General features: G+C 45.5%; 1 protein-coding gene across 3 annotated transcripts in view; it reads right to left on the reverse strand.

Moving 5' to 3' along the window:
* Positions 1–591: 591 nt before the first annotated feature.
* MACROD2 (mono-ADP ribosylhydrolase 2) overlaps positions 592–24,841 on the reverse strand; it is an 888,004-nt gene continuing 863,754 nt past the window's right edge. For 2 of the 3 annotated variants that reach the window (XM_075147699.1, XM_075147696.1), the window contains exons 17-19: positions 8,608–8,691; positions 2,760–2,828; positions 592–852 (exon numbers count right to left, since the gene is read on the reverse strand). In XM_075147699.1, coding sequence (XP_075003800.1) covers positions 2,767–2,828; positions 8,608–8,691 — 146 coding nt within the window. In that variant the 3' untranslated portion in view covers positions 592–852; positions 2,760–2,766. The remainder of the gene's footprint in view (positions 853–2,759; positions 2,829–8,607; positions 8,692–24,841) is intronic. The other variant, XM_075147698.1, reaches the window with a different exon arrangement.

The following is a 24,841-nucleotide window of genomic DNA, read 5'->3' on the forward strand; positions in this document are numbered from 1 at the left end:
AGGACCCACAGAGGGGCACGACACAGCGTAGGCTGGTCACGGTTTAGCTTTCCCACGCCAGAGAGGAAGGCGAAGGACAGAGCCACGGGCGATCCCGAGGCGTTGGGATGATAGAGTCAATGCACAAACTCTGCTCCCTCGAGGGAATCCAGCCAGCACCTCTTCCAGCAGCCAGGGTTCAGACACGGCGACCCGCTCGCGGGTGCCGGCAGGAGCTGCCGATCGACAAGCCTGGAGGCGGGCAACGTGCAAGGCCGTCTCTATCAATATTTCTAAGATTTTGGAGCATCTAGTCTTTCAAATCCCTAGTACAAGGAGGGTGGTTGTTTATCAGTGTGTGCAGATTATAATCCTTTGTGGCACTTCATGTTCTCGAAGCAAATCTCCATTGATATCCTAGGGAACAGTTTTAAAAAAAAAAACAAAAGCGGGGGGAGGAGGAGAATAAGCTGGCTCCCACCGGCTGCCTGCAGACAGGACCATCACTGGGAAAGAAGATAAAGATGCTAGAAAAGGGGTGGGCCTGGAAACAGGCTACCGATGATACGATGCAGGAGCAAAAGAGACCCAATATAAGACAGGGACTCACGGTTCAGAAGAAACTGTTGTAATTGCAGGGATAATTGCAAAACATGGTTAGAACTGGGAAGTTATGTTTCTTTCCAACAGGCTTACAGAACGAAATGCAGTGAAGAACAAAGAGAAATTAAAGCAAAGAATCGTTTCCCCAAAGCTCCCTCCCTCCCAACCCGCGGAGCATCTCTGCGTGCTCTTTTCTGCCAAGAATGATGCCATAGGATGTCAGCGCCTGCCCGTCGGGTTTCCTCGGGTCTCTCCTCTCCTGCATCCTTCCTTCGCCGCAGCGGGGAAGAGAAAAGAAACAAAAAAAAAAAGGCAAAATTTCAAGTGTCTGCATAGAACCCAGATCTCATCTTTCTAGCACAGATGCCTACAGTTTCTCTTTCCGTCACGCGCGCAGCACGTGTACGTGTCACACGGTTTATATATAACAGCCGCTATTATCTCTGTAGCAAATTGACTGTGCTCGTTAGGGTTTCTTGGTTTTCCATAGCACCGTGCTACCTAGCCTGATATCAGAGACCCCCTCAGCTCTGGTGGGTTCTTCGGTGCTAGACCACAGAACAGATGTTAAAAACATTAAACATAAAAATACTAAACATAGCAAGCAAAGGGATCTCCTCGGCTCTGAAAGACCATAGCGAGACCCTTTGAAGTTTAACAGGCTGATCGATCCTCCCCGGCGACCTACTCCTTGCAATTAAAACAGTGGCAACAGGGGCGGGAGGACTTCGATAGAGAGCTGCAAGGTGCCATTAAAACGCTGGGCAAGACCCGCTGCGCCCCGGCTCGGGCCCCTTTGCTTCGGAAAGGTGCCGGCGGAGCCAGGTCTTGCAGCGGAATTGAAGAGCTTTATTAATTGATTGCTAATTGTGGTATTATTCCTGCGATCTCTGCCTTCGTAAAGCAAAACCAACTCCAGCCCAAAACATTCAGAGATATTAATTTCCATGGGAAAATGCAGCATGAAACACAGACTTCCTACAGGCCGCGTGAAAGCCATAATAACCGTCAAATATTTTTTTTTTTAAACTGAGGAAGGGTGTTAACCTTTCCATGTATTTTCAGCAGCGAGGATTTCATCAGTTCCTCTTCCTTTTTTGATCGAACAGAACATGGAACGAGAAGCTAGGGGAGGGGGAAGGAAGAGTGGTGGAAGCCGTATTTTAATGGTGAAGGCACCTTCTAGTTTTGCTTCAGTAATTTTTTCCAGGGACCCCATCAGGCCTATTTCTCACTCCAGCAGCACATCGTCTGTATGCTGACAGGGACAAAGAGCTACGCTCAGTAATAAGCCCTTGCATTTGAAATCTCTGTGATACAGCTGCCGCCGTTGTAAAGCCGCTATAGCTGTTCTTGAGCTACACGAAATCCCATTACGAGCATAAACAACGCGTCTTGCTGTGTATGATATTGGCATCTCGCGATAACCCTACGCCAAAGGAAGCGGTGCGCGTTAACGTGTAAAAACTACTTTTGAGGGAGAAAAGACAACTGCTTGGGGATGAGCCTCGGACTTCTGTCTTCCTACCAAATTATTAATTTTTATCTAGGGGCGGGGCTGTTTATGCCTATGACAAACTCTGGGGCAACAAGAACCATTGCACGCTCCGGCCGCAGCACTATCATTTAGCGTATAAAGCCACAAAAAGCTCCAAAAGGTGGCAGAGCTCCAGAAGGCAGCTCGCTGACTTTGCCTTGTTTTTCAGCGGTATCGCTACAAGTGACGTTAGGCATCGGAGAGCCAAGGGCAATAAACCCCTCATGACGTGAACCTGTTGTTCCCAGAATACAGATCGTACAGAACCGAGCTCGGTTCCAACCGGTATAAATTGCCTGTCATTTTCCTAAGCAATGCCAAAAATTGTTCACTCGGTTACTCTTCCGTTCCTTATCTCGGTGCTGTCTTGCCTTCTGATGATCTAAGGCTGTGCACTGTCTAAATCCATTACAGTTGCAGACTGCTCCTATAATATTTACTTGACAAATCAAGTCTACTGGATATTTTCATTTTTTGGTGTAATACAGGCCATATTAGACAATTTCTTTTCCTTTGTATTCTGTCTTTTTTTTTTTTTTTTTGGTAAATTCTAACTTTAATTAAGGTCATTTTTAAAGCAAGTTTTCAAACAGAAACTGAACGGAAAATGGGGGGAAAAAATAGCCATAAAGGGTCTCACCTGTTACTTAAGCTTCCCGCTCTGTTTTCGTAGGATCATTTATACTTTCAACTTGACTATTCATTTCAGCTGAAAACAAAACGAGACGGTCATCAAATTCTATTTGTGATACTTGTTAAGTTTATCACGTCAAGTAATAACCGCTTCTAACCCAAAGGGGACATTTATTGCATTAAAAATTCTACGCCGTAAATCCGCAGAAAGGTCTCTTAGGCCAGCCATCCTAACCTGGGGTTGCACGGAAACCCTGACGAGCAGTCCTGCCGGGGTGTAGGCTTCAAGCATCGCTAGAAACGCAAGCCTCTGGACCTAGATTTTCCCTTTGGTCCACATCCATCCAGTGCGGCTTTGGCACCCAACGGAGGTGCCCAGCTCAAGAGCTCAATGACCCTCCTCGGTCTCTGCAGGCCACGGGCAGAGATACAGGTATCTCCAAAGGGCGATTCAGAGTTTCGCTGGGCTAGGTGGTCTCAACCCTGTGACGCGAACATCCGTAGGCTTCTGACAAAGTCCCCGGCAGGACCCGGGGCTGAGCTGCGGGTTGAACGCGGATCCCTCTCCAGTTCAGAGATGCTGCCGCTGCCTCTGAGTGTCCTTGAGCTGCAAATTGCTGGAGCCTGGGAGAGGATTCAGTGGCAACATCACTATACTCTTAAACGTACTAGTTCGCTCGTGTACTATCCATTTACAAAACCAATCTTGGGGTTTTTTTTCCATTTAAAATTACAAAAAAAAAAGAAATAATTTACATAGAAGGCTTAAACTCCTTTCAGCGTGACCTTTGTCAAAAATAGCATCTAAACTACGGCAGGCGTGATTGGTCCTATCTAGGCTAAATATAAAAGGGTTACTTCAGCACGTGTATTTTTACGATTAGTCTTTAGTATTTGTTCTGCAATGAATTTGAATGAAGCCGTTTATATTAAGACTTTTCTTCTTCCTCTAACCTTGCTTTATGTTGTGGTATCAACAGCAGATTACGAGTCATTTGATGCGGGCGATGGGGGAAAAACCTCAAACCTGAATGGAAGATTTGGAAACTAAGGGAAGATGGGAGGGGGGAGGGAAAACAAGCCAAAAATCAATAACTATGCTACTTCCAGCCAGGCAGTATGATCTCTTTCTGAGTTAATATCACGTCAATACACCTGTTAGGGTTTTGATGAATTATTTGTAAATTATTCATCATCCATATGCAGAACAGATACCGTAATGGCTTCCTGGATGTATGCAATGAATAATAAGAAAAGTATCCGCTCCTGATTACGGAGCTCTGATGCACCGTCGCATTTAGGGATGTTGTGTTCTTTCCCCACATTTGCATAGCAAAGACAGGATGCTTAACAAAAAATCATTAAGGGAAGGCTGCTGCATACTGACGACAGCAGCCTTTCTCAGCCTCGTTATGCTGGCCAGTTTCACTGGCTGGGTTTTCTGAAAATACCATAAGGCTTCACTCACATTTTACAGAGATGTCCTGCAAAATAAAGCTTGATTTGAAACCCGTGGTTAGGCTCGGTCAGCATCCCAGATGGGTACGCCTCCTTCCCCTTCCTTTTTTTTATGGCTACGCGCAGTCGACCCCCGTCACGCCGATAGCACGTCACATAGAGGGGGGGCAAATTGCAAACCGCCCGGGAATGCTTTAAGGGCAATGCGAAAGCACGGGGAAGGCCTGGGACCTGGAGCCCCCGCCAGCGAGGAAGCAAGAGGAATCACCGAGTCCCGCTGTTTTGCAGTGGAAACGGCAGCCAGGCATCCTGCATCACCGGCGTTAAAAGCACCCGCCGAGCACGCCGCAGAGGGGAGGTGGCTGGCCAGCGCTAAGGCACCGGTGGGTTTCACTGTTGGCTTTTTCCTACGTGTTTGTGACTAAGCTCGGCTCTTTGCATTAACGCTGGTAGGGACAAGAAGACCTAACTGAAGGATAAGCTTCTGCAGACCACCGGGTGAACCCCAACAACAGATGTCACTACGAGGCCACCTACACAATCCTCTATATTTAGCCGGAAAACAACACGGCAGCGAAGCACCTACTGCAAGAGCAGATGGAAGAGCTGCCACCGGGTACGGCGGGGGTGTGACTCATAGCCCTCGCTGCCTCCCAGCACAAGTCAGCGTCAGAACGCCGCCTTAGCCCTGGGCACGCTACGACCAATCGCATCGCAAGCCAAAACTGGCCTTCTCCCCACTAAACTATGCTTTTAGAGGTGTTAAACTGCTAACTTAGGTTAGCGGTCTTTTTGCACCTACCGTAATACGCTGCAACCGCCAGCAGCTCAGCGAAGCACCTGAAGTTCAAGGAGGTTGCACATCTCCTACATTCAGTTTTACCTGCTCCCCCTCCTGCAGCTTCCCACGGGGTTTGTTATGCCAGAAATGGACATTTCTGTGCAACGGAGATGGACATTCCTCTGCACTCTCCCTGGGCGTTTTCCCTTAAATTTTGGCCCATGGGGGAGGACCTGTCTGCACCTCCTCTCTCAATCTGTGAGCTGCTTAGCAGCTCTCAAATTATGACCAGGGAAAGACTTCCCCCCAAAAGCAAGCAAGTTCCCCGCAAAAGGAGAGGAAATAAGCCAGCACGTAGTTCACGTCCGTCAAAGCACTGCAGTCGCTGCTGAGCCGGTGGATGTGCCTCGGCGGGAGGATTCCGCCTCTCCCCCGCAAGAAAGCTACGTGCTTAAAGGTCAGGTAGCCAAGAGTCACAGCGTAGCATCTAAGTAGAGAAGACAGGCAAACGGGGGACTGGAAAACCAAGTTCAGAGTCGTTTGCAAGAGAAAGCACATTTCCCCACCCCAGGATATTATGCTGTAGACCTGGATGGCAGATGACGCCAAAATATTACCGTCTTGATTTAAATAGGAGCTCGGTCAGACTCTTACTTGCAAACGTAACCTATTTCTTCTTCCTAAACAATGTTTCCCCCTTGCATCTACACAACTTGGCTATAGCACATTCAGCTATATCTCCAGGCTGCCTAGAAAGAAAACCATCTATTTTGAATTCAACCCGCTGTACGGTGATGAAACGCGTGCACCCGTTTACTTGGTAGTTACTCGTTTCTTGGATGTTACATCAACACCTTAAAAAGCATGAGGGTGTTAGCTGTTGAGATCTTCCTTCTATTTTGCTTTGGTGAATCACGTGAAGGTCAGGTTGCTGATAGCGCATTCATCAGCCTGCACAAGCTTATAAAAAAAAAATGGGAAATTTCAGGTTTGACACTGCCTTCATCTTTTTCTTTTCTCCTATTGTGTCAGAAGCGAGGATGCAGCTTTCCACAGGCTTGAAGTAAAAGAGGCGAATGAGTAACCCCGTTATGAAAGGAGTGAAGAATTTGATCCGCCTAATACCAGCTGGAAACTAACATCTACCTTAGCAATCTTTAAAGCTTTGGTGGCGTAACAAGAAAAAAAAAAGAATAATAAAAAAAGGCTGCTGGCAGGGAAACACCATCTAGGAAACCAATCACCAAAGGTGGGTTTCGTCATCATTAAAAAATACTGATCAGCAAATCTGTCCTGGGTACGAAAAATTTCCTATCCAGGGGTCTTCGCTCTGGTGGTCGACAGAGGTTGCCAGCAGCAACTGTATCTTTGTACACATGCCCTATTCAGGCTTACACGCGCACCCCCTGACAGCTTTCCTGATGGAGAATCATGCCCAGCTTTCAAATAACAGTAATTTCTGAAATGTATCACTATTACGGCCCTGCCCACTAGACGAACCGATATCGAGATCCACCTAAGCTGTCTCAAGTCTCTGCATTTCTGAAGCACTTTTCGCGGTGACATGGTACATGAAATTAAAACACAAGAGCCAGGCTGCCAAGGGATACCTGGTGATATATGCTTGCGCTTTCAGCTGTGAAGCGATGAGCTCTCCGGGGGCGGAAGGAAGGGGACCAGAGAAAAAACAGGCAATTTACATAAAAATTACTGTCAAAGGAAACCTTTTTAGGTTGGGTGTTTTTTTAATCTCAACTAGTACCCAGTACATTTAAAAATTTTAGGGCTTTTTTTCAGCGAAACTTAACCCTTCAGATAAAAGAGCATGGGGAGTTTGATCCTTCCTTTGTTCTGATTTCTTTAAACGCGTAATATATGTCCACAAGTAAAAACATCCTGTAACATGATCCCAATAGCAACTGAAGCCGTAGAGAAACGAAGACTTCCCTAACAGCAGAGTACTTTTCTGCAGCCTTAGCAAAGACCCTTTTCCTGCCCTTGCATGTAACTTAGAAAGTTCACAGAAAAGGAAATTACAAGATGAGCTATATGTAGACGACCTTACAAGATAAGCAAGATTTGAAACAGAAACCTATCACGATTGTCATTTCAGAGGCTGTCAGCTGATCCAGCTGTGCTGCGCTACGTTACGGCACACGTTACAAGAGCTATACGCTCGCTTTTCTTTCCAGCGGGAAATCCCTCAAGATATTCTTTTAGTAAATTTGGATTTGTTTTCAATAAGTAGCCCAGACCATTCCAGGGATTCAAAATTCAAATATTTTAATGTGACTATGACTTTTGGTTTGTTTGTTCAGAGGATGAGGAGAGAAGGCTGGTTTGGCTTTATTCTGCACACTTACTACTAATAGCATAATCTTTATTATTTAAAAAAAAAAAAAAACATCCATTATGCACGCTTTCTTTTCCTGTGCTTGCAAAAACTTCCCTACAGGCCACTATCTAAATCAGCCACCGACTCAAATGCTGCAGCACGACCTGACGTCAGACAAAGGAAATCAGCATTAGATTCTTTGTGTAACTAATATAAAAAAGCCTATAATTGTTTTGTCTTTGAGATGTAAAAAAGTATGTCAATACTGAAGAGGTTAAAGGAGGAGTTAAATTATCAGCCTTCGCTACAGAGAGGAGTCCACGATAATAAAACGAGGACTGGAACCCCAATTCCAAACCCACCACCGTTTGGAGCAGTAAAGAGGACCCTTTCTGTCAAAACCAAGAAAACCCCTTACGCAGCTCTGTTCAGCTATAAGAGCCGATCTAGCGGAGCGATAAAGTCTGCCTCACCGAAACCCAAGCACCAGGACGCTGATCCCATCCACTATTTCTTTACACACAGGAAGAGCCTAGAAGGACAAATTTTTTTGTTTATGGATATGTTACTGCAGAGGTCGAGCAGCGTCCTGGTGCCGAGCCCTTGCCGGGACTTGGCCAGACGACAGCTGGGTCATCTGCTCACTGAAGTCAATGACAAAAAAATTGCATTTCCAAGTCAGGAGATTGGGGTTGATAATGTCCACAAACCTGACCGGAACTGCTGTCGGGTCACCAAATTGTGATGGTTTTATCAATAGTTCTCCCCCAAACAGGGAGAGAACTTCCATCTGCTACCAGACTGAGCTACGCGTGGACTCTGGAGGAGGAGGAAGGGAAATCGGCTCCGAGCAAGGAGGAAGCCAACATACGAGTTCAGAGTGGTTATACGGCCAACGCTTGCCCCACGATGGAGTCGGGCACTAGCACAGGAATTTTCAGAAATGTCCTCCGACTCCCGTGTGAGACCACACACATCTTGGCCAATCCAATATCCAAACCAAAATTACAGCGGGCCTGAAACATTGTTTAGTTAAAAGGCAAGTGGATTGAACACACCGATTGAACGCACAAACCCAGCCAACTAGAAAAGCAGGGCTGTGGCACCAAAAGGTACTTCCACCAGACTCCCGAGACAGTAGATAGTGCATAAACTCTCAAGAAGACGCAGTTGAAGAGATTATAAATATAACTCCTATTTTGGAGGGAAGCGTACAAACAAATCCCGGAAAGGCATGCTACGTATCCACTTCAGGACAATTAAAATATTAGAACAACATACCATCCTTATTTGAAACGTCTGCTGCTTCACATGCGAGGTCGACTTTCATAGGCTCCGCAGAAGTTTCCTCTTTTCCTTGCATCCCTGTAAGACAAGCCAAAGAAGGAGAAAAATCAATACTTACAGTACCTGACTAATGTATAATTCTTAGACTCCGTACGCCTGGTTTTTTCTCTTTCTCTTCTGGCACGCTCTTACCTTTATAGAATCTGCTGCCGTATAGTGGCAGCCATTAGAGAGAAGGGCAGAGGATACAGGGGGAGGAACATGATTTGGAAATAATTGCTTGAATACGTGTAGCAACCTGCACTCTTTTCTAACTGGGATTGTTAAAACCACGTCATGGTGTGTGCTTCTGCCTCCCTGCCATTCTTTTCTCATCATTTTTGAAGAATCCCTTCTGCTCATAAAATGCAATATATGCTGGGGACCTAATCACAGTTATAAAGTTTCTCAAGCTAGCAGAATAAAAATAGATACAGTGAGAATTCAAATATACCGGGTAGTCAGACACAAACTAGAGTTTGAATTTAGGAAAATGCATTTTATCGCTGTAACTCAACGTTTTTATCTCTTCTGCCTCAGGCTTGTCTGGAAGCTTAGATTCAATCTCCTAACAATATTTGAAATGGAAAAAAAAAAAGTGGTTTTGCTGTTTTGTACACAGTTCTCCTAATGTTCTGCCATTTAGAGTGCCGAGAAGCCAATTTTTAGTTAGTTTCCATCGCGCTACTTCTCTACTTTTGTGGCCGCTATAAAGCCCGTTGCACCTATCCTGCGGTTGAACTGCAGGATGTCAGGCTATCGGTTGCTAAGCAATCCAGACATTTGGGTGGTTATCGTGAGACAGCAAAGTGTAGCAAGGACCGAGACATCTCAAAAATGGTATACTCTTAAGTTGAAATCATTTACCTCTTCAGCCACAGAGATTAAACATTCACAGTCCCACAAACACCTCCTTCCCCGTTCCGTGGAAGTCTAGAGTGGGTTTTTTTTAACGCACTTCAGTGCGGTAAACTTATTTTGTCCATAAACATGTATCTACCACGGAAGTTTTCAGCCAGTTTTCCTTCTAACCGTTATCTGCAAGCCAATACATTGTCATGGAAAGTTTAGTCTCCTCTCTGCTCGCTATGTTGGCAATGCAATCCTCACAGGCCACTTCCAGCGCGCTACCTGTGGTTCTACCAAGCATCAAAATGCTAGACTAAGGACCCAGCACATACAGCGACCAACAAAAAATAGCCACCGGAAAGCTCAGTTAGCCATTTCAGCAAGCGTGGGGGAAAGCACGATGGATGACTTTACAGTGATGGAGACGTTGCCCATCATTTTGATAGATCTTCCTTCTACTGCAGAAATCCTTCAGCGGATCATCGTATCACCAGCTCCACCTCTTCCGCACCGGTGTAAATCATCTCCCCGTACAAACAAACAAAATGCCTGTAAACATCTGTGACTGTGAGCCCTGTGTGTCAGCGAACGCCTGAGATGGCCCCTTTGCGGGCGCATCAAATTCCTGACACTTCTCCAGGGAATTCAGGAGAGCGAGCGTGGTTTTCTCCTGAGGTTTCTTACGCACCAACAGGCCCAAGCTTTCCCAGCGCTCGCCCACGGCTCTTTTTCGCTCACGCAAAGGATAAACCCAGGTCACCCCATCGCGGAAGCGCGCGCACATGCCGGGAGCTGGTCAAGTACAAGGCTGAGAAGATATGCTCAAAATTCCTGCCTGACTTCCTCTAGCAAAATCAATGTGAAATTTGGGTGACTATGAAAGCGCCGGTTAATCAAGGAAGATACACTGAAATTTGGGTTGTGCTTCACTTTCATTAGCTGGGAGAAACAGCTCTACGAAAAACAAAATTTTGGAAAACCAACCCTCCCGCCGGGAGCACAGCCTGCAGCGGACGCAGCCCTTCCCACCAAGATGCTCAGATGTCTGACGTAGGGATTTGGGATCCCTGCTAAATACCAATGTGCTCTGACTGGCAGCTGATGCCTCTGAATCCGACGTTGCCTCCTCTAAAACGCCGTCTATTAATCAAATAAAGCAGATATGATATGACAGGTTACGTCCTGGCTCCCAGTTTCTCTAACAGCTAGAGATACCTCGTCACTCTCCTGTTGTCAGCTCCTAAAAGCGCCCGTGTGAAGTTCCCAGGCCTTAGCCCAAGACAGAATCATAAAATCATTAAGGTTGGAAAAGACCTCCAAGATCATGGAGTCTCCCATTAACGAGCCGGCACGCCTGGCTTCGCCATGCTGCCGAAAGGTTTCTCGCTTTCGATTTCAGAAATCTCTCAGGCGGCTGAGAGGCGCAAAGGATCATTGGCACGGCGCTAAGTGAAGACAGAGCCTAATTAAAGAGAGGACATTTTGTGCGTACGCGCGTGTGTTTGCGCACGCACACGTGTGCACATGTGCTAATTAGGGCTGCCGTTGCAGGGATGAAAGCAGAAGGCGTCGAGGGCCCCCAGTACCAAAAGCTACAGGTTCGCCTCTCGGGGTGGGCAGCCCTAGGGAGAGGCTGGAAAGAGCAGCAGCAGCAAACTTGCAAAATTACTTTTCGAGAGGTTTCGGGCCATAAACGTTGTCGGAAGAGCACTAATGCGTGTTCTGCATTTTCACCTTCTTTCCAAGTTTGAATAGCTGATTCCCCATCCCTTCTAGGAGGGGATTATGGTCGTATCGGGGTTTTTTTTATAGCGTGTGTTGATTGTTGGATATTGTTGTCAGCAAGAAAATGATAGCGGGAAACAACGTTCAGGGACAAACAAGGCAGAAGATATTTTAAACCTTAACAAAGCCAAGCACCACCGCAAATCTTGGGAGGAGGCTTGCAAGTTATATCGTCCAATTTTTTGGAAGACTTTCAAACTCAGTTAACATAAATCTTCATTTCTTCCCTCTCTACTATTGTGGGTGGGGGACAGGAGCATTCGCTATACTGCCCATGCATGTGCAAAGGGTATTATCCAAAAAGCTTCTTGCCCGCCGTGCAGTAAAACCGAGTGCCACGCAGCAATGAGCCCATTTCCCATAAACAGCAGAACTCGAGCAATACCAGAACCGCCTTGATTTATTCTAGAGGCCTCCCCTCACCTCCTTTGTTTTGATTGCTTCAGGTTAGAGCACAAACAAGCGAGGTATTTTGGGTCTCCGAGCAGGAGCTGAGAGTTACCGAAGGGGAGGGAGCCTGGGAGATACCACTTTCAATTTCAATTACCATTTCCAATTGCGCTCCTGACAGAGCTCGTTACCCGAACCCTTGGCGGGCTGGTTACACGACCAGCCTAGCACTAAGTGACAACAGGCTTCTGGCGTGGGCAAGGATGGCTCCCAGCCTTTTGAAATGCGTAAGACAAGTATATACCAGGACGATAGAAATCTCTGTACTGTTATTTCATCTTTTTTTCTCCTTTACAGTCACAATCTGTCAAGAGTTCCACGTCGTTACAGCTAATATACTGTTCTTTCTCTAGAGAAACGTGGTTCCAGATTCACATACGATTCACAAGATTAACGTGAAGATGTGGTGGTTGTTGGTACATTAGCATCAATTTTAAAAGTGCCCGAGTACAGAGGTCGGACATCTATTCTCCACACCCCTGATAAATCCTAATAAGTAAAAAGCGTAACCCTTCTCCTCCTCCTCCCTTTGCACAAGGTTTGCATCTATTTCAAGTGATAAAAGCAGGCAACTATGCAGGCTTAGAAGCTGTAACACAGAGCAATCCATAAAACTCATTTTTACCTGATCATCAGCAAGGCTTCGCTGTGTACCGAAGAGCGCCTTTGTAATCAGGAGAGAGAGGCAGGCTCCTCTCCCAGGTAATTCAAAGCAAAATCCCAACGTAGTCTCCCTAGAATCGATGAATCATGAAGCTGCCCACCTTAAGGGAGTTTATTTCTCTTTGCTGACTATCGAGGGAGCCTGGGCTCTCTCGGCAGAGCCCGGCCTTCGAGACCAGCCTTGGCACCGGGCGTGGGTAAGGGATTGTCAAGTGGGCTCTGAATCAGGAATCTGGATTTCTGCTATTAGTTCCTAGCTTGTCATAAGGTCATAGACTAGCTTTAAGACAAACGGAAAAACAGATTTCATGCATACATGAGTTCTGTCAGTGCAACCAGGCAACACCAAGATAACTTAAATCTTAAAAATTCCCCAATTTTAGAAGGCTTGCAACTACGTGGGAAATCCTGGCTCTAAGGTCATTCTGAATATTTGAGGAAGAAAAGGGTTATCAATAATACAACAGTCCAGACAACTACTTCTATTTTCACAGGCAAAACGGCAAGGTCATTACTCCCGTAACACGTCTGCCCAGCAATTTTGGGCGTTGCTACAGGAATTCCAATAAAATACTATCCTGCCAACGGACAATTTGCAACCAGAGGAAAGTCGTTAGTTGTAAATTATTTGTAGAGCAGTTGCTTCTACTCATGTTCTATACTTTGAAAAAATCACCTCTGTCATTATGCAATATGAAAACCACATTGCAGCTATTCTGAACAATCCGTATTTCCCTGATTCATACCCACTGAACAGAATCTATTATTTTGAGTTTAGCTGTAAACATGCTTCCCCTAATTGGGAGACACTGAGAGACAGAGGCTTGTTAAAATCCAAATTTCTCTGGTTAAAATTTGAAGGCACCATTTTTCATCTGCAGCAACAAAAAAGACAGACAAAGCTCTTCTGATCCACAGCTGCATTGTCTTATCTGTCAAAACCAGTTCCATTTTTCTTGCTCTGCAAATAGCCAGAGCTGTTTTTTCCTTCTTCCCAGTCATTTCACTCTAGCTCTTTGCTAATGTGACTGTCAAGCCTTCATGTTCTTTGTTTACCGCTGTATTTTAGTAGCATTATAAAGGCTGCTTCACTTAGAAACTGAAGCTGTCTGTGATACAAGGGCTCAGTTTGACTCCTGTTCGACACCTCCATCTGGGATGACTGACCCTTTTAACCAGACCAGATTCTACCACATAAAAGATTTATGCCGTCTTCTTGTATGGCTCTACATGCAAAACCACCCAACCTGCTAAACCAAACACAGCAATCGCGGTCCGGCTGTACTTTGGTATGTTCAAGTCGGCGGGCAGTTTTCCCCCTCGCTATCCTTCTGCAACGCACAGGTCGAGCACGACAGCGCCCAGTCTGCAGGAATGGCGCTGCCGCAAAGGTGCCTCTCGCTATTCAGCGTGGCTTCGTTAACAACAAACGTCTCCATCTGTTAAATCAGGAATATTCTACCTCGATCAACGCCCCCCCCCAGCAATTAGGCACCACAGAGATGAAAAGAAAACTCAAGGATGCAGATTTCAGAGGAGGGTGTGCTGGCCGGGGCACTAGCTTTGCCGGACTGAGCATCATTTCTTAATGCCACGCGTGGGCTGTCAGGATTCACGTTGCAGCCCCTTCATTGTTCAATGGGGTGTTTACCCTCCCTTTTGCCATTTTGGCTTTGTCTCCCAGAGTAACCCAGCGCAACGAGGCTACCTCCAGCGTAGTGCGCATCATCTCAGCTCTCTGTGTTTGTGCACGCAACTGTACCTAAAGGCATCGCGCTGCTTCCAGCCACTGTTATTTCCAGTTCAAGCTGAACCGCAATTTTTTTTAACGCGATTTAAAAGTGTCTAAGATCCGCTTATCCCTATCCCCCTTCCAGCCCTTTATTAAACATACTCTTAGTAAATCTCATTATCCCTCCTTTTCCCTAAAGGTGGGAATGGGAGCGCAGCGAGGATTGTCTCTCAGCAATATGGTCCATAAGACCCATACAAATTGGGCATCTCTAAAATCGCTAATGCCCATCAGGAGCTCTTTGTATCTTTTGTCTCTCTGTAACAACAGGCTCAACCTGCACACAGCAGGCTCTTGAGGAATACAAGGGCATATCGTTTTAAGGAAAGCCCTTTCTGAATTTTTTTATTCTGACAAAGCCTTAGCTGTGTAAGAGGCCACGTTGCTGTTTTCCAGACGCTCTTTCTGTGAAACCTCTCATCAGAGAAGAAGCCTGCAGCAGGGAACGTCTGAAATGGAGCACCCAGAAGCTTTCACCGCATTCCTCAATCGCTGGCTGTTAACACAACTAAACTGGTGCCTGGTTGTATTCAAACGAGGAGATCACCTGTCCCGAACAGCTTCCAAAGCCCCTGTGCTCCATTTCCCTGCCTACAAATAAGGCAGATCGCGTGCTCAGCGGTATTATGAAAAGTGAAGCGTTTCTGAGTGAATAGAAATGGCACGATTATTTACCCTTCTTTCCCGTTCTGTCATTTTTCCTGCCACCTTCAACCATTTATGAAACTCGTAAGTGATTTGGTTCAGTTCCTGATCGCTAGCTTCCTCATCCTAAAAAGCTGCGTAGGTGTGAGAAATTACAGCCCTGGAGGACCCTTTCGAGTAAGCCGCAGGAAATTTCCAGGTCTCCTAAGGCTCAGCTTTCACCAGGGGGAATGATGCTGGGCATTCAGAAATGTTTTTCTAATTCTGCGGCCACGGGAGCAAGCCTGCTGAACGACCGCCGGCTGCCAGAATGATACCTGCACCTCCCATCGCAACATTATTTTCCCCGCACGCTCACCAGGCTCATTACCATGTACCTAGTCTGTCTCCGGCTGTCCTCGTACGGCAAGTTGGATTCCCCTTTGCACCCCTAATCTGGGGTGAGGACTCGGTCCTTAATTTTGAAGAACTGATCTGGGAGCCCAACGGCTTTAATAGGCCTCGCTTTCCCCTCCAACACGAACAAGTTAATAGCCACTAGATTTTCCTTCAGCACATACTGTGCCCCTATTCCATTTCAATCTTGCATCCTCTGTATTTTCTGAGCATTTCAAATGATCTTGAGGCAACCGTAGCAAAGCAATGGACTGCGAAAGCAAAGAGGTCCTGGATCTCCTAAGTAGGCCAGATTTGTCAGAACGCCACACTCTTTATTTCAGAAAAGGGAAAGAAACGTTCCGTTTCCCTCCGAAGGAGCCACTCCAAACAGCAGAGAGCGTGCCAGTCCTCAGCCCTCAGCAGCTGCACGAGAACAGCGAACAGAAACAACATTTCTAAAAGAAATTATAAGGAAAGAGTGGGGAGGGAGAGGGTAAGAACCTGAGAGGACACAAATAGCCCAAGAACTGGAAATTAGAAAAGTTCCTTTCAGACAAGCACCCTCATCTTTTACGAAGTCCCCGCTCTGCGGCCACAGCGGAGAGGACGACGGGGTGAAAAGGCATGCCATCCGCGCAGGACAAAAGGCGGCTTTGCCCGAGTTTCGGATAACGTACAGGCGGGGCTGCCCACCCTTATGGCTGCAACCGTTTATTTCTGGGGTCGCTGCTTCTGAAAGAGATGACTGCCGAGTCAAAGAGGAGCCCTGGAAAATATTCGGTGGGATTCCTTTTCAAGGAGACTATTGCCAAGTATATGAAGAATGAGCTTCAGAGGAGGAGGGAACAGCAGCAGAAGGGTAAATAAGGAGGGTGTATGGATCTACCGGAGAGGCAGTAACAACATACAGTGTGGGAGAAAGACTCTTCCCTGTTATTTATCCAGAGACCCCAGCCTAGATTTTGCAGCTTAAAATAAAACAGAATATTCACAACAAGGAGAGGCGCAGGAAGTCCAACACAGTTCTGCTAACAGATGTAACCTTACACGTACGCTGTAATTTTAAAACATTTTGTGATAGAAAGATACATGAGCCAGCATGAAATGCAAAAATCAATTAAAAAACCCCAAACACCAAAAAACCAAACCTCAATAAAAACTTGGATAACCAGAGGTAGAGCATACAACACACACAGCTGAAATGTCTTGCTCTTTGGAAAGAGTACTTGCATTTCTAAATGCGAGTCATCACGTCCTGACCGGGCGCTCCGTTTTAATTTTTAGAAACCCGTTAGCTTCCTAAAACCAAGCTGAACATAATATGAAACTCATTGGCTTGAAAAGAAGCGGCAATTGGCAGCACTCAAAACCAAAGACCTTACAGGTGATACTTATCATACCTTTTTCCCCTACCGAGACGTGTTCAATAACGATCATTTTTCAAAAACAAGAACTGTACCCTTTTTTTCTTTTTTAACTGAGCTCTGCTCTAACTCCCTCAAAGCCAAAATTTTACAAGTCAGCTTCAACTACATGGTGATAAACGCAAATCTGCTATAAAGGACTAATTTTGTTACTGAGCTCCTCGCCTGTTCCCGTTCTCAGGGCTGTTGTTTCGGACCTGGATGGTGACTCATCAAAATAGAACATGTTTGAACAACGTACACAGAGGCACACTTGTGCGTATATATTTACGTTCAAGGGCAGTAAGCAATTTTTCATAAATAAGTGGCCGGGGGTTGTTTTCCCTCTGTAAAAAAGGGAATAGCCGAGGGATAGATGGCGGTGCTGGGTGTATTACTCAAAGCGATGCTCCCCATTCTGCTCGGGAAGCGCCTTGCGTCCCGTGGAGAGAAGCCATCGCTGAAATCTGGCTTCTGGAGCTTTGTGCGGCTTTCGCTGTCAGAGGATGTCATTAATGCTGATTGCTGCCTTCATTTCTCTGGTGAAAACCTGGCATCCTCCTCTACAGCAGCGAGTGAGCCAACACCAGCCAGCCTCAAAGGAACGGGAGGGAAAGCAAACATATTGCAAGTGCTACATTACCTCCTAAGCGTGGATGCCATTTCCAATTTCTGCTGATAACTGGATGAATATAAGAAGAAGATTTTACGACAATGACCTGCAGTAAGATGTTTCCCCAGGAAACAGCACAACTGCATCAGAGCAAGGGGTGGTCTAGCCTCCGGCTGCCCTACGCCAGCAGGCAATCCCACGTCCTCCCCTCGACGCAGAGAACCCGGAAAGAAGCCACGAGAGGACCAAAATCCCTAAACCATAGCGCTGCCAGAGGGAATCGCGTGCCACCTACTCCCAAATCGAAACAAGCCTAAAAGAACAACCTAGCTACTCCCACGGCATTTCAGCTCTGGGGTGGCAATCACGCTCTTCCACGCATTTCAGTGGCATGTCTTAAAAGTCGGTTTTTACCACTGACATTTTGGGGAGTCAGGGAGGCGCAGAGCCAGACAGCGGCAGCGTAGCTGGTGTTTAACACTTGAAATACCCACCCATCCTCCTGACGCTCACCCTCTTCCCACGAAGCCGGGAGTATTGCCAAACCGCTGAAAAGCACAATGGAAAAGATGACTCCTGTGGGTTGCTTTTAGAAGAAAAATCCATCCACCAGCCTGGGTGTTATCATCTGGACCTTCGGAGCGGATCGGCCCATGGTGATTGGCTTGGCCGGTATTTCCTGGCAAGGCTAAAGACTGGATTTAGATTACCAAATCAGTGAAGTTGATTTGCTCTATTTCTTGGAGAAAATTTTAAGGCCAAATTCAAACTTCACAGTGTGGGGTAGAAAAATTTTGCCCACAACAGAACTTCCAGAAAAGCAATTTTGCAGGCCAGGAAAAAGCAAGTGTCAGTCCTGGCAGTCATACACTTGCTTCTCTTTCTCGCGGAGAGCCATTATGCAGTGTTTTCTAAAATTGTAAATGTTCTTTCTGGTGCACAATGGGAAAGAACACTAATATGCATCACAGGGTGTGAGATAAAATGTGCGGCGCTATTGTTGCCTTTGATTTGCCTTCCATTTATATCAGCTCTCAGTAAGAATTACACAAAGACAGAGCTGCAGATTTTTCTTCTCAACTTTTTCACATTTCATCCTTTGTTTGGTTCATAAATTCTAGGGTCTAACTAGGATGTTACATCAGAGACAGGAATTTACGTTTAGGTAACATAATGCAAAGAATACTAACAACCATAATCCTCCCCCCTCCAAACAGCTCCCAGTACTTCCCAACTGACCTCAGCTTTGTAAAACAGGGATCTGGCTTATTTGCTTTAAGCTGAACGTTTCTTTCTCTTTCTCCAGTAACCTAACATTCAGGGGTTTTTTTGGTTGTTTTTTTTTTTCTTTTCTGTGCTCCCCTCCGCCCTTTTCTTGATTTTTAGCGAGTCTCACTCCCTGTGCTGCCCCTGACTGATAGTCTCTAGCTACGGAGATGGCTCCAGTCTGTGGTCTGGAAAAAAGCCTGGGAAAAGATCCCGAGCACAGCGACGGAGTGTGACAACTACAAGAGGAAGGCCACTTAGTTTCTTGCAAGTTACCTAAAAAATAGGTAGCGGACACCCCCAAGAACAGCTTTCTGATTGCAGGAGACTTAAGAGAGACGGCTTTTCTTCTTCAGGTTCATCAGCTCTGACATCTACCAACATTGACACCCAGGTCCAGCGATTTACCAGATTTGCAGCTCAGCCTAGGTGGAGGGGGCAAGTACTGGGGGCTTTTTTGTTTCCCAAACAGCTTTGTTCCTAATACCACTTCCCCTAATACGAGCTCGTTCCCACTGTTTGAAGAGGTTCATCCTGCTGTTACCGGTCACTCCGGCAACTTTATAAGCAGGAGAACAACGGGTCAGAAATTTACTCTAGGTTTCGCAGGTATCAGAGACTTATTTGTATCAAAAGAAAGTAAATTCAAATGGCAAGTTAGACCAAGGCTGGCTTACGACTAGACCATTATTGTTACATTTGGTAAAAACTGGAGCAACTCATTTGGAAACCTTAGGCGCGTTTTTTCCTCAACCATCTTGCCTTCACTCCAAATCATTGAAGATTCCTCAAAGTCCTGTTATATCTCGAGGCACCAAATAGAAACTGGAGGCCAAAAATACAAACCACATAACACAGAGTCTGAACAGAAGTCTTTAAGAAAAAAAAAAAGGGGGGGGGAGGGGGAAGAAAGCTTTCAGTTTTGTCTCAATATGTTTCTTATCAGAGAATATGCTTTCAAAAAGCCGAAAGCTCCCTTTAGCACTGGAGATTGTATCCCCTCTCTCCATCAAACGCTCTTTTCACACAGAGGTTGTTTTAGATGCCAGCAGACATGGGTCAGTATTTTCAAAAATAGGTGACTAACATTAGGAGCTCTTTAAAACGGAGTTTAGATCCTGATTTTCAAAAGCTCCGAGCGCCCAGCAACTCCAGCTGACTTCAAAGGGTCTCACTTCATAAGGTGTTTGGGATGTGCTCAGCATTTTTGAAAATCAGGCCACCTATATGGGATCCTAAACATGCACTTAAAAGTTCAACACCAATTCTCACTGCACTAAGGACACCACTTCTCTAACCCATGCTAAGAAAGCCGAGTAACATTATAACTAACAATATGGCTTTTGCCTTCTTTTTCCCACAACAGAATTTACAGAACTGCTACTAAAACCGGTGTCTATCATGAAAACGAGCAGACCCTTGAGTCTAACAAGATAACTGTAATTTTTCTTGAAGCTATTGAGCAAATCTATAACATCTCCCAAAATCCTCTTAATAATTGACGGCTAACACGGGTTCCTTACAACGAAGTGTCCTGAAGGTCAGCCAGAATACAGCAGCCAGCGCTGTGGGATATTCGGAAATGCCACATGCCGTATAAAAGTACTGAAACCCATGCTGGCACACTGCAGTACTTAGCCCTTCCCGTAATGCCATCCCCCTGCTATGGGGTGCCAGAAGAAGAGGAGGCTTATACTTGGGCTCTTAGCACCAAAGTCAAGACCTCTACCAATTAAGCCAGAAGAGAATAATTGTATTAGCAGTTGATAGCAGCAGACTTTTGTCCTGCTAAAGGAGGATGACATGCACACATTAAAAGCATTTCCTCAAGCTCAACTCCTTCAGATTGCTGGATTTGGACCACATTTTATGATTTATTCATAATGAAGAGCTTCTTAGCTCATGAACTTGCAGATGCCCAAAGCCTTTTCGTTATACAGCTTTCAATTATTCCAGGCTTTTAAAAAAAAAAAAAAAAGAAAAAAAAAATTGATATAGTGGTTCCGCCCTCGGGTCAACCAGCAGCAACATCTCCCCTTTTCTTCTCCCCTTGAGTACCACAACCGGAGGACAACACAGAGCTTTTGCCAGCACATAGCACGAGGGTCAGAATTAGAGGCTACAGATGTGAACTATTTCTCATGGTCCCAGTCTGAAAGAATTTGTACGCCGGCGTAAGGACTGCCACTGCCCACAGTCTCCACAAATGCCTCGGCGTCTGTTACTTTCATGGGAGTTACTGAGGCTTTCAAAAGAATGCAAAAATTGCTAATCCCCTGGTGCCAGTGACTTCAGCCTTGACAGACGCTTTCCCAGAGTTACGGATAAAACTGAAGGATTCAGCCATAAAGGATTAGGAGTGGTGTCACCTAGAATTAAGTCACTGGCCTTGAACCCTGTTTACGTTCAGCCCTGTCAATAGCAAATTTCACAATCTTAAAAACAAGGTTTATTGAGTTTCTTTAAATATATGTATCTCTCTCTTGATTTCCTGAGTGGGTTGAAAGGTCTAGACAATTCACGTTATATTGTTTTATAGTTTCCATTTTTTACTACACTTCAGTGCACTAAAAACCATCAATCTGACAGTCTGAGGAGACTCAAACAACTTCTCTTCACAACTGCGCACAGGATGTTTCTTATGTATATAAGGAAAGCGAGGAAATAAAATAAACACCTTGCACGGCTCTTTTCACATCGAATCTATTTTAAATACTACAGACCCTAAAAGGGGAGAGCCTGTTACATAGAAAATAGGTGGTCTTTGCCTAGAGAATTTATAGTTCACGGCAAATCTAGATAAATGTCTTGCTTACTTAGCTACCCTGTTATTCTGATGGAAGCACCTAAAAGAGGTCCCTACATGAGATGTGCTTTAAAGTTAAAAGTCTGTCGCCTTTCAGTTATCAGGTGTAGAGATTCTTTGGGGTGGTGGGGGAGAAATAAGCCTCGTGCCTTAATGGGTTGTTTCAGTTCACACTGAGTGTCTGTGACAATGCCGAGCCCCAACTGAAAATCTTACGAGAGTCTTAAGCACAGAGTACCGCTGATCCTCGGCCTGATAAATCCTGATGAAATTTGGGAGTATTTGTGCAAAGCTAACTCGGACTTAAGCATTGTGCAGTACAAGCTGACGAGGAATTCGCACGATGGAGGCTAGCCTGCATTTACACATAATAGCCACAGGTTTTAGGTTCGTTCAACGAATATGGTCTCGCAAAAATGCAAGAGCTGAATAAAACAAAACCTTACCTAAGCCTCAAACATACCTCAAGCACGAGGAAGGAGGAGGAGAGGGAAAGTACCCGTGTCATGCCACGTCGTGCAGCACCTCGCTAGAGGTTTTGGCTGCTTTGCCTCCCGCCGCCAAAGCTTGCAAAAGCGCCTGGCTCAGGCTGGAGACCGGCCCGGCAGTCGGCAGCAGCCCCGACGCTGCACCAAAGCCACCGCAGCTACCGCATCCCCCAGGCAGCGGGTGGTCCTGCTGCGCAGGGAGCTGACTGCAAAGGCACATGTGGAGTTGATCAAAATATTTCTAACAAAACCTTTTCCTGAATCAAATTACTTTTTTTTTTTTTTTTTCTTTTCTTTTCAAAGAACAGATAGTTTTATGGGAAATGTCATGTTTTCAGGGAGTCATACGAACGTAGCCTGAGAAGCCCAAGTTTTCCAGAGAAATGTTGCTGGCTCTTGCCAAAACTATGAACTGAAGCTACCAGATTTCTGTTAAAAAAATCTTAAAAAGTAAAAAACCTCCCAAATTTAAAAGGAAATGAGTATTTTGTGATTTTGTAAAAAATTTCAGGGAGGGAGGAACAAAAGGGAAGTGCTTCTGACTAGCTAGCAGCAAGCACTTACGAGCGTGTGCATCGGTCATTCATGCAACAAGTATTTCTGGCGGAGCTAAGCGAGCTATTCTTTAACCAGCAGGAGCTGGAGGAAGCCTGCTGGTCACAGATGATACATGTATAAGACAGCTGTGTTGGAAATCCATGAAAAGGATGCTCCAAGTAGGCTGATAAGCATGCAAAGCCATGAAATTTAGGCTGTGCACTCCTTGGGTAGAGACAACCGTGTACGGCACCTTGCACGATATTACCAGTTCAAGTTTAGGAACTGTGTTGCATGGTTGTGTGGCAGTAATGATTAATGATGACAGTAACAATACTAATGGTTAAAAAGATCCTGCTTATCCTTCTGCATGTTCCCTGTCAACAAAATTCTTCGCTTCAGTTTTATTTCCTTAACGCAGTAGTAATTCATAACCCAAGAGACGACTTAACAGCGTACCAATTACGGTACGATAGAAAGTATAATGAAAATAGACCCAAATTAAAGCTCGCCAAGTTCAGTTTACCAACTCTTCACTCTCACGGTACGTTACCTATAGCAAGCTTAAAAGCTCAGATTCATTTTATTTCTGCCGGTCCTCAGGTTTACTAACTCTGAATTAATGCAGCTCCTTCCGCAGCCCAAACATGAACGAACTCTGCAAATAGCAGAAAGAAACGATAAGGACGCCAGGTGACATAGATCACGTACCGTACACAGAATTACTTTCCCCAGAGCGAGCCCACGTAGCAGCGTTTTGTGACATACGTCATTAAAGTTCAGTCCTTGGAGCGCTGCCATCGCGGTCACGCGCAGCCGGCTCTCCGCTGATAGAGCGGAGCTTATAACCAAAGGCCAGCCCTCCCGAGGGCAGCGCAAAAGTCATTTGACTATCGGGCCTTGGGAAAAGGTGGTTTTCTATCCTTAGCTGGTCTTATTTCAGTCTTTCAAGGGCTGCTAGTGGGCCAATCAGTTTAAGTGCGTGACTGTTTATGGCAACAAAACTGTGAAGTCTCCGGAAACTAGAAACCGGTCGAATATGGAAAAAGAGTTGCCTTCTTGCCAAAACAAAATTTCTGGTCATATATAGGGTGGGATGAAAGGCAAAGTATTTTGTAGAAACACAGGCAATGCCTCCTCAGCAACTCCCAGCAGCAACGCAGCGAGAGGACAAGCGACGCAGGAACGGTGAAGCGTGCCCGGCAATTTGTACCTGCCGCAGTTCCTCTCGAAGGGTTAGAGCTCACTTCGTTTCCAAAGCCTGCAGCAGGCCTGACGACTTCGAGCTATCAGACAGGATAGGGATACAGTAAAGCATGGAGCAGCTTCAAGCTTCATTCTGCATAGTCGTCCTTCGGGTCCTGGGGTCTTTGCCTACAGACTCTTCCACACCCCACCCAATTAAGAGAAGGTGCAAAATACCAGACAAACGGCATTTCCTAGCAATCGTGATAAACAAAGTATATAACCAGCTACTTCAAAAGCAGACTTCGAAATGCCACTGGCTTGCTTCATTCTGAGCACATTCCCAGGGAGAATGTCAGGTCGCAGAACTCATTTGTTATACCTTACACAGAGGAGCTCCACTAACCACCAGCCATCATAAAAATACTAACATTCCTTTTTGTGGAAAACAAATATAAAAGAAAAACGCAGCATCTCTCTTAAAAAAAGCCAGTTAGCACTTCAAAGATTACCACACGGTCTGTAAATAGCAATATCAATACACCGGGGAGCTGCACTCCTCTTGGTTTAACGACAGCCTGAGTTACTCAAATGGAGGTAGCAACGTTACAGGCCTTCCCCGTGACACAAAACTACATCGTGCATTCATTTAGACACACTCTTTGCATTTTATTTCCCTCGATGGCTTAAAAAATACCAAGAATTGGACGGGCGCAAGAACAGCATTTCAATCTAGCCTTATATAAAGCGCTGCTCTCTGCTGGGCAGCGTGCACCCAGCAACATCTACTTTATATATACCATGAAGGGGAGCGTCAGGGAGAAGAAAACTGCTGTAATTGAGGTCACGTCCTCTGTGTTTGTGAAGAAACCCCCTCCCGCATTTTTCCGTCATCCACGGACACTTTCAGGTATTTACAGCTAGCCATTTTAATTATATCTAAACATTTATCTCCAGAGTGGCTAAACTAGTACGTATTTAATTCTATTGATGCAAACACCTGATGGCTGGGTGCTCTCATTTGCCTGTAAACGCGAAACACAAGCCACTGAATTCAATTACGTGGCAAATGTCCACAGGTACCTCTCAGATATCCGGCATCCCACACAAAATCTGTGCCTCACATGCTTAAACAGCTTGCTCTCATGCTTTATGGGGAGGGAGTTGTCTTGGTTTTTTTAAAAATCTCATTTGCAGTCGTACAGCTAAAACGCGAAGATTAATAATAAAAGTGCGTATGTGACAATGCAGAAACAATGCTGTTCAATGTCAAATACAAAGCAAGATGCAAATTTATTTTTCGGTTAATTAACCAAGCTTTCATCTCAA

This window comes from Calonectris borealis, chromosome 3 (genome assembly GCF_964195595.1).
Source record: "Calonectris borealis chromosome 3, bCalBor7.hap1.2, whole genome shotgun sequence".
NCBI lineage: Eukaryota > Metazoa > Chordata > Aves > Procellariiformes > Procellariidae > Calonectris > Calonectris borealis.